This window comes from Syngnathus leptorhynchus, chromosome 5 (assembly GCF_054491065.1).
Source record: "Syngnathus leptorhynchus isolate UIUO chromosome 5, UIUO_Slep, whole genome shotgun sequence".
NCBI classification, from domain to species: domain Eukaryota; kingdom Metazoa; phylum Chordata; class Actinopteri; order Syngnathiformes; family Syngnathidae; genus Syngnathus; species Syngnathus leptorhynchus.
In genome coordinates this window covers 7,844,537-7,857,097 of record NC_141199.1, presented here as the reverse complement: position 1 = coordinate 7,857,097, position 12,561 = coordinate 7,844,537, and the positions used below count along the sequence as shown (strand labels likewise).

Genomic DNA, 12,561 nt, shown 5'->3' with positions numbered 1-12,561 from the left:
TTCACACACCCTGGTTCAAATAGCTAGGTGTTTGTGATGATTAAAAGAAATACACACCAAGATAAATAATTTATAAAACTTAAACATGAATGTGACCTACAACACAATTGAACGTTTTTTTTATTTTTGAGTGGAAAGTAAAAATATGGAACAACTTTATAAATCAAACTGACCTCACTGAATACAATTTAACCTGACAAGGACTGCATTTATTATACAGAGAAAATGTCTGATAGATGGAGGCTCAGGTGTTGTATTCTGGGGTGGCTTTAATTGTTCAATCTGGTGTGGCGTGTACAATAAAATCTCCGTCCGTCCGTCCGTCCATCCATCCATCTTTCGCTTATCCAGGGTCAGGTCGCGGGGGCAGCAGCTTTAGGAGGGACTCCCAGACTTCCCTCTCCCCAGCCACTTCATCCAGCTCATCCCATGGGGTGGCCAATAAAATCTCAAAACTACCAATATAGTTTAGAGAGGAATGTACTGCCTAGAATCAGAAAGCTTGATCGCAATTGTAAGGTCACAGGGCTTCCGACAGCATAATAACAGAGCTAAAAACAACTATTAATGGCTAAGAGCAAAACATTCGATTATTTTGGAGTGGTCACTGAGCATTGATCAAAATCCTATTGAACATCTTTGGAAGGAACTGAAAATATGCCATCTGCAGGAAGCATTCCTCAAACCTGAGACAATTGAAACAGTTTGTTCATGAAGCATGGGACAACAGCCCAATTGAGAGGTGCTGTCTCACTGAAAGTTACAAAAATCGTTTCATTGTCGTGCAATAAAAGATGATGTTAAAGGTACCATTGAATTTGTCCAGGACTATTTGATGAGTTTTAAAGTAATTCTGCTGAACTACAATCCCTGATCCCCCCCCCCCCCCCCCCACATTAATTCAATTTTCAGAGCAATTCTTTCGCGAAAGCAATATTGAAGCTCATTGCAAACAAAAACAAGTGTAAACAGAGCGACCGTGTGCAGTAAATATAGAAGCATTGTTGGTGGAAAATGCTTGCTATTGTCGGGGGAAACCGGGGGGCTTTGCTGTTATGCTAATAACGGCTTTGAATGCGAAATTTCCCTTGACAAAGGGGCTGAAAGAGAGACATGGGGGGATGGGGTAAGGGGCACAGTGAAGGAGTAGCGATCATATTGGAGAGAGCGAGGGTTGGTTTGGGTGGGCGTGGCTAACAAGGCGAGGACTTCCTGCTTCGTGGACACGTGGTTCCGTGTCTTTCTGCCTGTCAGTGTAGGAGTAGGTGAAGCTCTCCACCCCTTCTCTCCCTTAGCCCCTTATCTTCCTCCTTCCTATTGCGTCTCATCTTCCTCCTTCTCTCGTCAACTTTGTTCGTATCGATACCAGCCGACTACCAGGCCTCGCTGACTAGTTCAAGAGACGAGTGAAGTGCTAAAGTGTGCGTGTGTGATCGTGTATGTGTGCGTGCCAACTACCCGCCCGTGTTATCCTCCCCAACATCCCGCCTCGTTTTGTCAGTCATGACGCTGGAAGCGATCCGCTATCGTGTCGGGTCTCTGCAGATCCTCAACCAGCTGCTGCTGCCTCACCAGACCGTCTACGATGACATCCGCTCGGTACAGGACGCCTACGAGGCTATCAAGTCCATGAAGGTAAGACCCTTCCTTCCATCACCTCGCCCCCCCCCCCTCCCCTCCATGCACGCCGGCTGCATGTGCATCTTCTTCCGTCGTCTATGCGCGCCTCTGCCGTCGACTCCTTTGTGCTCCCGCCACTGCCGGTGCACGCATGTGTAGCCCCCTTCTCGCTTCCACTCGGCCTGGATTTCTTTTTTGTACCCACATGCAGTAGCCCCCTTCCCACAAAAAAACCAAATCTTTCATGTAGATGACTTATAAAGTGCAAGCTAGACAATCGACTTCTATCCAGTCACCCATCAAGCGGTCCCCTCCTTTCTCTAGCACGGCTTATTGATGAATTATTAATGCCCCTTGCTTGGGTTTTTGTTCGCATTTTTGGTCCTATGCTGCACTCAGTGACACCCCCACTGCATTTATCACTGCACACTTGAAGGCCAGAGGTGAAGAAGATGTGTGCACTTGCAAGCTGTTGGACTTCTTCAGTAGCTAAGAGCAAATTGACAAGATGTTTCAGACCCTCTTTCTTCCACCCACTTACACAAATATGCGGCAGTTAAGTGTGATGTTGTGTCAGCATTCCAAATTTTTCTATAAGCAGATAGGTGATGTCATGATGATGTAGTTTATGGGGAGAGGGTGAAATGACTAACTGTTGTCGGAATTTCAGAGCAATGACCCAAAGCATTTTTCTCACACTCAATTAAGAGGACAACATTAAATTGAGATAGAAACAATACAGGGCTGCAACTTAGAAACTGTTGAAGTGACAAGCAATCGCTTGGTCAAAATATTTATTTATTTGTATATAGATAATTTTGCTTTGTGGTGTGAGCTGCTCCTGATGTTGCTCACTAAGCCACAGAAACGTGTGACCTCTACCATATCCCAATGTACATATTTAGGTATGTTTTATATAATCAGTTTATTTCTTTAGATCGTCTTTTATTGTGATTTTAATGTTGGTTTTATTAACAAATACAAGTTTTTTTTTCTGTGCTATAGATAGAGCAAAATTCACACAACTAAAGTCACGCAACAAAAAAAACCAGGTAAAACATAGATAACAAAGACAATTTATAAAAAAAAAAAAAAAACAAGCGAATCCAAAAGCCAAGTTGCACGCTGAGTCAAAAACCAAAGAATATAATTGTGTTTCAAGACAAGTTTTAAAGATGGCCCGGTAGGGTGGGGTTCTTGCCTAACATTTAGCGGAAGGACATTCCAAAGAGTGGGGCCGGCAACGGAAAAAAGTTCCCGATCCCCTCTGAGCCTTCGCTTAGCTTAGTTCTCGGTACTGTGGAGCAGGTGCGTATGGGAGAAGGAGCTCAGAGAGTTAAGTTGAGGCCAGAGCATTTCAAGATTTGAAAATAAATAACAGAATCGTCAAAAGAACTCTAAAGTGTACTGAGAACCAGTGAAGGCATTCCAAATTAACGATGAAATAAAGTTCAGTGTTTGGTCGCTGAACAAATTAAACCCATAAGTCAAAGTACCACTACAATTCGTAAAGAAACAATATGGTTTGGTATCCGGTCTGGTGAACATGGCGGCTTCTCTTTACCAGGTACGGGGTGCCCCAGCCATCGCCATCGTAGGTTGCCTCAGCTTGGCTGTGGAGTTACGAGCTGGCGCGGGTGGTGATGACCCCGTGACGTTCATCCGTGAATCTTTGTGTCACCTGACATCAGCAAGGCCCACCGCTGTCAATATGGGTCGTGCCGCCCGTGAATTAATGGAGTTTGCCGAGAACGAGAGCATGGAGAAGAACTCCGAGCAGCTGAGAGAAAGGTGGGCAAATTTGATTTCAATTCAGGCGCCAGCATGCTTTCTATTATTTGCTCTGGTATCATTTAATAAGCATATATGTAAATTGTAAAGTAGTTTAGTTTGGTAGTTGAAAGAAAATCCAATCAATGTAATAAGAAAAAAACGGCACCTGCTTTTATTAACGTCATACTTTTATTGCAAACTACACAATTGTAAAGGCAGAAGACTTGAGTGCTGGTAGTGATAAACAAGAAGACTTCTCCACAGAAGAAACAAATTCCTCGTTTTCCTCTGACACAAATATGAACATCACGTGTCAATCATGTAGCAAGTGGTTTGTCTTATGTTAATTGCTGGCGCTATCTTGGTTCACTGTTTAACACCAGTAAACAAGTTAACAACGTAACCTAATACGCCAACATCCACACTCAACCGTCTCCAAACCTGCTCCTTTTTTTTTTTTTTTTTTTAAACCGATAGTAGTCCCGCTGTGGTGTACAACTCCCGGTGCCCACGAACCACATGAAATATTTTCTTCTGCATTTTTGTTCCATGCTACCTGCACAGTGCGTGTCTTTTTTTCAGGACGCCGTAATGTGTCTCCTCCAGTTCAGATTTACCAACTTGAGCAAATGCGATCACTGCCACTCGCGTCGGCTCAAATGTGTCAGTTGTGAATATAATCTGTCTTATATTGCGTCTCATTTGAGACTCTTTACGTTGTCCTAAGCAGATCGCATGGGTTAATGAACCCTCATGCTCTTTTTGCGTCATTATACAATATACTATGCAGATCCATCACACATTGGAATCAATCAATACATCAGGTGACCCAGTTCTTATGGTAATAATGCTGCCTCAGCAATGATTGACAGGGACTGTGGTGCTTTGGAGCACATTCTTCTATTCGTAGCATTGTGGTACAAGTTCTTAATTGTGCCTGTCCAACAATTCATTTTTAAGTCTCACCAGTGGTGTGAACTTTGTGGTAAGGAGCTGAACCTTTATTGGCCATCTTCATGAATGTCAAAGTTTCAGGGTTGAGTCAACTAATATTCGATTGTTCGACTGCCACTTTCTGTAATGGCCATTTGCCAATCTTTGCAGGGACTAGATGTTGTTACTATGCTCCATCGCATAAAACTGGCAATTCCTGTTCATTTATTTTTGTAGCGGGCTGCATCATAGTCATAGTTTGCCTCAAAAGGGCCATTAAAATCATCAACCCAAATAAATGTATGAACGTCTTATATTGTGTATATGGTATAGGCTACACAACAAACTGATGAATAACGACTTTTCAAAACAGAGACTAATAAAAACAGTTCGAATATTTAAAAATGAAATATTGAAATCAAATCAAATGTATAAAAATAAAAAGTATTTAAAAAATGAACGGTAATAAAAATTGCTAACAATATCTCTATATTTTAAAAGTGAAAACAATTTGAAATTTTGGAATTGACATGAATTGGATGCACAATTTGTCTTCGCGGGCCGTATCTGGTCCCGGGCCTTGACTTTGACACCTGTGATTTAAACCTTTGGCTGCTCCAGTGGCTACCATTGCATTCTTTCTTGTTAACAATGTAGCAGATTGAATATTTGGCAACTTCTACAGGTGATGCCATCTGCCTTGATAGATTTTTGTTGATTATAATGATAATAAGCCATTTCTCTTGCCTTGGAAATTCTTTGAAGCAATTCCCTAAAAAGCTACTAAATTTTTTTTTTTTTTCTTGGAATCACCTCTAATCAAACCTTTTAATGTCCTGTGACTGAGGGAAAGAAGGCCACAAGGACTTGCCTACTTTACGTTTGAATCTTAGTAATCAGATGACAAAGTGACTACCAATTTTGTTACATTATATATTTTGTTTTGAATTCATTGTACTGGTTCAAAAGTGAGGCAAAAGTATTGGTGTTTTTGCTTCACCACCTCTGTTTCCACCAACTCAGACGTAAAGACCAGCAATGTGAGTCTAAACAATCTAACTTGGGGTTTTCTTTCACATTTTAGGTAGCAGCTGTTACAGCACAAATGTATTCTAGAAGCTACATAAACTTAAGCAGAAAGTGAAAATCGGAAAGCCTTCTCTCTGAATGTTCAATTGAAGATTTAACAGTCAGCGTGAAGAAGAAATATGGCTGCGTGAGATGCAATAGCTGCATAAATAGAAAGAAATACTTTCATAATAAAGTAATTCAACTTTGATGACCTAATCACAAAATTATTAAATCACTACAGTGTTATCGCCTGGATTGAAGCCATGCTGGAGCGAGATGTCAATGACAACAAGAAGATTGGAAACTTTGGCGCCCAGCACATCCTTTCGGGCGTCCCGAGGGAATCCGTGACCATCCTCACACACTGCAACACTGGCTCGCTCGCCACGGCTGGATACGGGACTGCACTAGGTAAGAGTTAATTGTGTGAGGTGGCTGTTTGGCAACTGTAAGTTTATCTAAGCAAGAGTTTGGGTGTGGACTGTAGGTGTGGTGCGAAGCCTCCACACGCTGGGCAGGCTGAAACGAGTCTACTGCACAGAGACGAGGCCGTACAACCAGGGGTCTCGACTCACGGCGTACGAAGCTGTAGCAGATGGAATCCCCGCTACGCTAATCACAGACAGCATGGCGGCCCTCACTATGAGAGAAATGAACATCACAGGTTTGGTGTTTCTCACTTCTTTTTTCCCCCCCTCATTTCACAACCACCTCATCCTTAACCCTGTTTGTCCGTTCCCTTTGGCCCACAAGCTGTGGTGGTAGGTGCAGACAGAGTGGTTGCCAATGGCGACACAGCCAACAAAGTGGGAACATACCAGCTAGCCATTGCTGCCAAGCATCATGGGATTCCTTTCTATGTGGCCGCTCCCAGCACTTCATGTGACTTAAGCCTGGAAAGTGGCAGGGACATCATAATCGAAGTTCGCCCGCCTGAGGAACTCACCAGTATAAACGGAATCCCAATTGCTGCTTCAGGTATGGAAAAACTATGCATGCTCTTGTAGCTTTAGATATAAACTTTGCACATACCCAATGTACTTTTTTTTTTTTTTTTTTTTTTAAACCATTTTACCATCTCCTCATGACACCGGTGTGTAATCAAATTTTGGTTCACAACATAACAAGCAAAGTTCGTAATAAGAAAAGCTCTTAACCTGCGGTACTCGTAAGTCTAGGTACCACTGTACTTGCACTAAATCAGGTACGTAAAGTCAGGATAATGAGAAATTCTACATCCTATAACTACATTAGAGCCAGTCATCACTTTAGGGAATTCATTTACTCCAGTTTATTTTAAACAAAATCCCCCAAGTTTCCATGGAAAGCATCCAACGCTGATTTTCTTTTTTTTCCTAAGGAAGCCGACAAAACAAAGGAAGTTCAAATGATTATACAGCACATGGCATGTTTATCATTATTAAAAAAAAAAAAAGGGGATTATTGTTTTAGCATACAGTATGTCTTCTGCACTCTCCTAAAAAATAAGGATAGCATGGACGCTAGCGCTAACACTATATGACAGTTGTCGCAGCTGGTCTACCAGTATTGCAGACCAAAACTGTGTGGTTCAGGGTCACCATGGAAACAACAAAGATGTTGTTCACTTCACAAGATTGTATAGACAGTAAAAGAATGTTTGCAAAATATTTTATGAAAGAAAAAAAAAATGTCTGATTGATTTATGTTGCTTTGGTGTCCAGCATAATTATAGACTGGCACACTGGCAATTAAGGATAAAGGAGACTTTTGAACATAGTTTAAATGGCACTTGTAAGGTGTCCTAGCTTATGCACTTCTAAGTTGAGTCTGTAGATAGAGGTTGTGGGTGTTTAAGTTCATTTGGTTAGTGCTGGGCTGACTCTATAATTGCATTTGTAGAGCAGAGAGCTGCTCCGCAGTAATTGAAGAACACCCATTTAATGGGTACAACAGTCCTTGGATGAGAGGATGAGCAGTTGTATTTTACACATAGTCTTCTTTGCTATCGTTGTCAACAGAACCTCTTTCTCTGTCCAGATGTTAACAGTAATACCAAAGTAAGGAATTTGTTTGCGTTTTCTATCGCAATAGTCCACATTCGGATCGTGGCTGAGCAGCCTATCCAAACTGAGTCAGAAGTTGGGTACACGGTTGAGTTAAAAATAAAAAATAAATCAATAATCAAGTACAGTTACATGAAAAATCTACATAATATATTGACAACATATTTGTATTTTTCTTCCTATCATTGACCTTCTCTTCAAATCCTCTGCTTTCTCTACTTGTGCTATGAATCTGCAGGTATTGAGGTGTGGAACCCGGCATTTGACGTGACTCCCCACCAGCTCATCACTGGAGGCATCATCACAGAGCTGGGGGTCTTCCTCCCCTCAGAGCTTCAAGCAGCCCTCACTGGCCGCCTCACTGCCCTCTAGAGCTCCACCTTTTGGCATTTTGGCGCCACTGCACCTTACTTTCAGACACTAATTTTGTCGTAAAACACACACACACACACACACACACACACACACACACACACACACACACACACACACACACACACACACACACACACACACACACACACGGTCATGATGTGATTCAATTTTGGTTTGAAAAAAAAAATGTGGTCACATGTCAGCAGAAAAAAAAAAACTTTTCTTTGTCTTTCCTTCATACACACAATCACTTGCAAGGTGAAACACACTGCAGGGAGTTGAACAGGACAGGGCACCCCTACCTCCATACGTTTTCATATTTTTCCCATAATTACTCCTATCTCACACTTTTTTGGCCGCTTCTTTCTCATTTCAAAAGACCCTAGTGAATGCTAATTTGATTCTAATCTTTCAACTGTGTATGGCAACAAATAACTGGGGCATTTTCAGGGCAACTACAAACAATAATAATGACTAGACTGATTTTAACATTAAAGTTAATATTCGGATCAACTATGGTATCTGAAAGTGCTGCTGTCTACTTGTAAATACAAATGTGTTTTTGCTGGTAGCGTGTACATAATGTAGAAATCCAACCAACTGCTGCGGCTGATTTATCAAGTTAAAATGACGCACGAGTCGGTGGCATCAAAATGTTATATTAACATTTCAGTTTTGTCTTTGTGTAGATACTTTAGTAGGAGTGTCATCCAAATTTGTAGCTGTAATATCAAACAATCATGAAAATATTCAGCCCATGTGGCAACATTTTATAAAAGTGCATATCTCGATGGGCCCCAAAGATGACACATAGCTATATTTATACGGTACTTCATTTTCAATACACGCTTAATTATTACACTATATAATGTAGCCACGCTTCTTTCAAAACCGTTGTCACCATGTTCGTCGCATATGGAATGAAGAATTTCCAAAGGGGAAAAAAACATCACCAAAACAGCTTTTGCTGTATATACACAGTGAGGAATAGACTATCACAAAATAAATGTTTGACATTCAAGTGTGAATTGGTCCTCTTTTTTTTTTTTCTTTCATTTTTTTCTATTTATTTATTTTTATTTATTTATTTATTTATTTATTTATTCCTCAAGCTGGGGTCATGTGGCCACCGAATTTAAGATGACTGTAAATTACTTTCACAAACTGAGAAAATGAAACCGAATGATTGACTGACTGACCGAAATCTCAAACTACTCTGGAAGAATTGGTCCTGTTTATGTAAGGGTAATATTTGACTTTTAAAATTATTTAGTGTTTTTTCCATGTGTTTTTTTTGTGTCTATAGCTACAATGCAATCAGGTACTGTCTTTTCACATAAGAAAAAAATAAATAAAAGTACAGTAAAATCGTTTGTTTTCGTGGCATGGTTGCACGATGTTAATATCTTAATCCAACCAATAGATGGCGGTAAGGAGACCACGCGCTGAATGACAGAAGAAGACCTTTGACGTTTTCTTTTCCGGTTCGTCAACATGGCTCAAGGTTCACAGAAGTTTAAAGCTCAACGTCCTGGAGCCCCGAAAAAGCAACAACAAAACAAACAGAAGGGCCCAAAGAAAGGAGGTATGAATGTCATATTTTGCCAGTTAGCAGCTGGGACAAAAGGTGAAACAATTAATCCTTGAATGTCCTCTGCACGTGGGTCTGTTTGCACCGATCGTACTAACTACTTTCCCAAACAATTACCAACCTTAAATTTCTTAATTTGTTCACAGTTCCCTGGAAAAGGTTTGTATTGGGGAATAACGTTTTGCGGTGAGGTATCTGCCCATTCGGCCGGATCATGTATTAGACGGAGTGGCAGAAGCCCCCCTTAGAAAATCATTGTTTTTGGAATGCGTAAAGGAATTTATATAAACACTGAATGTGACGTAATTTGGAAAAGCTTTAGACTTGCCTTCGTTTCGTTTTGTTGCATTTCAAATGACTGAAATTTCGATGGTTGATGTAGGAATTCTCAAACCCTACTGAAAAGTAGTGTTGTTGTTTTTTTTGTCGACGACAAAACTCATTCACAATCGTTATTTTAGTGCTTATTTACAGAAAACGAAACATGGTTCAAGTGTATTTTTCCCCGTCTATTCATTCTTCCAGGCTGTTTAAAAATTGTGTCCTGAGTAAAGGAACATTTTTTTTCTTCCTCTTAAAGGGAGGATCATTGCACCCAAGAAGACACAGGTTATTCAACAACAAAAACTCAAGAAGGTAAGACGTTTCTCTCAGCTCTCATTTATAACCATACCAATAATCGTGTACTCCATCTTGATGCGCATCAACACATACATACAAACAAAACATATTGTAATACTCTCAGGAATATATTGACCCTGCTCCAGTTTTTATTAACACAGACATGATGCATTTCTGAATTGTGCCACCACGCATTGGAAATCATGTCACCCACAAATCCAGCGCAAAAAGACAAAAGTAACATTGCTTTGTTAGTGTAGCAGCAGAATGTGACCTACCACTTATTGCACATGCATCTTTATGTTTTCCTCCTAAGTATCTGGTTTTGCCTTTTGTGCACTTTTATTGTCATACACATCTTGAGATCCCCCCCCCCCCCCCCTCAGTATTGAATTGAATGGTGAATTTAACCATCATTTGTTGTTTTCCCAAAAGGGTCTGGAAATTGCCATCAGGAACAAGATTGAACATGATGTGACCCACAAGGCAAGCTTAACCCTACACAAGCCCCTCAGCGTGGTCAAAGGTGCTGAAAAAAGCCACCCTGGAGGCCCTCGGCCAGGAAGCAGTTCCAAGAGGACATGATACAACGGACATAGAATAACATTAAGACTCTACAGGGAACACAAATCTTCAAAATTGTTAAGTCCCCAAGTGTTACATCTTTACAATGATGTGTTTTTGTTGCTCTTGTTTCAGTTTTCTGTTCTTTTCAGCTATTAAAAGAAGAATAATGTGAGATTTTGCAGTGGTGAAAATACTTTACTTGAAGCTGTAAATCTGGGGAATGTATCTATTCATTAAAAAAAGTACATCATTTTTATAGTAAGCAATGGTTATGACCTGAAAACCTAGAATACCAGAGAGAGAGAGGGTGCCCACAGTCTTATAGCAACAAAAAAAATTGTCATTAAACATGTAATACATTAACAAACATTTAATTTCTTGTGTCATTTCTTGTCAATGGTTTTCTATAATTATCGCTCCACCTATGCACACGATCGCCCTGCATAGTTTCCTGTTGAACTACAACACTAATCACATGCTTTTTGGGAGCGTATTCACTTACCCATGCGTTTATTTTCTATAGTCGCTATTCTGATTATTGTCAGAGATGAGTTTAAGCAGTGACCAGGGATCAAGTTCACTCTGGGCCGGTTAATACTCCTTCTTTAGTCATAGCAACAAACATAAACTTGCTATCATACAAACTTGGATGTATAGTACTGTACTCTTTTGTGGTGATATGCATAATAAATCAAAACTTAAGTCACCCCTTTTCAAATATTTCACGAAGGCTGAAGAACGATCAAATAAAATGATAATTTTCTGCTTGAATATTTAATACACAGCAGTAAAACTGAACTGTAGTACTGTATCGTCAGACTCTATCATGATGGTTTTATTGCCACCTGGTGGTGTACATGAGTCACAACATAGTCACCACTACATTGTATTATCGCCAGGCACTCTGATGGAAATCTCCAGTGGATCACCAGTGTCCTTCAGTGTGTGCCCCCCCCTTCGCCCATTCAACCCTCCTTTATACAGCCCCTGTCAAAAATATTGCAATTACTAGTCTCAGAAGATGTTAATTTAGTCCTTTATTTATGGGAAAAGGTAAAATCACAGATATGAAGTCACCCAAAATAGCAACACCCGGCTTTTGAACCAAGCAGATCAAAAAAATAATTTATGGAACTGAATTATATGTCATGTCTCTTCTGCTATTCGTCCACAAAATTAAACGAATGAACATTCCAAAAGTGGTCATGCAGGGTTTTTTTTTTTTGCCAGAAGAGTTAACACAACTGCTCAACACATTTTTTTAACATTTTGTATGTCAACTTTTCCAGATGATCAGATGAATTTTATTTTCCTGCTGATTCGAAATGTACCCTTATTTTTTTTCTAGCAAATTAGGTTTCCACAATAATAACACGCAATACAGTATTGTAACTAGTCATGTTTTCGATTAAAGGGTTAGGTTTAACAACAGGTGGATTATTTTTCAAAATCGTCTTAGGTATGAATGTCAATGCTTGGTGAAATCAATTTTGCCATGTTTTATAGGGTACACTTAAAAACAACAGCAAACATAGCCCTAAAACCTGACGTGCACGAAAAAAAAAGCAGACATCAGTGTCTGCAATACGTTTCGGTAAAAATAAAGCTATCTCTAATGAAAATTTGCGGTTGACCAGTATACGGATTTAACATTCTCGCTCTAGTTTGCTTTAGACACACAATGCTCTCATGTGGCTTTGTAAACTAGCCCCCCCCCCCCACTCTAAAATACACAATGCTCACTCATGGCCAGTGCCTTCACAATTAATCATTTCTCATCACTGCAGTTCAAATGGATTTTTCCTAAGTAAACAAGCATATGTCTTAAAAATCAGCAGTGAGATTGCATATTTTCTTGATTTCTTCCATGCATGACCCAAGCATCTTTCTTCTGTGTTAGTGGTCTGTGACACGAATCTTCTCGAATCTCCATGATGGCAAATTGTGTGTGCACTCTGTTGCGCT

General features: G+C 40.2%; 2 protein-coding genes across 2 annotated transcripts; both read left to right on the top strand.

The window, feature by feature from the left end:
- Nucleotides 1-1,182: 1,182 nt before the first annotated feature.
- Nucleotides 1,183-9,117, top strand: mri1 (methylthioribose-1-phosphate isomerase 1). Its single transcript, XM_085913187.1, has 6 exons — nt 1,183-1,635; nt 3,188-3,411; nt 5,639-5,808; nt 5,885-6,061; nt 6,151-6,375; nt 7,681-9,117. The coding sequence occupies exons 1-6, from the start codon at nt 1,504-1,506 to the stop codon at nt 7,812-7,814; spliced, it is 1,062 nt and encodes a 353-aa protein (XP_085769313.1). The 5' UTR covers nt 1,183-1,503; the 3' UTR covers nt 7,815-9,117.
- Nucleotides 9,118-9,236: 119 nt separating this feature from the next.
- Nucleotides 9,237-10,970, top strand: c5h19orf53 (chromosome 5 C19orf53 homolog). Its single transcript, XM_085912235.1, has 3 exons — nt 9,237-9,402; nt 9,989-10,044; nt 10,465-10,970. Exons 1-3 carry the CDS (start codon nt 9,312-9,314, stop codon nt 10,612-10,614), a joined length of 297 nt encoding a protein of 98 aa, XP_085768361.1. The 5' UTR covers nt 9,237-9,311; the 3' UTR covers nt 10,615-10,970.
- Nucleotides 10,971-12,561: the final 1,591 nt, after the last annotated feature.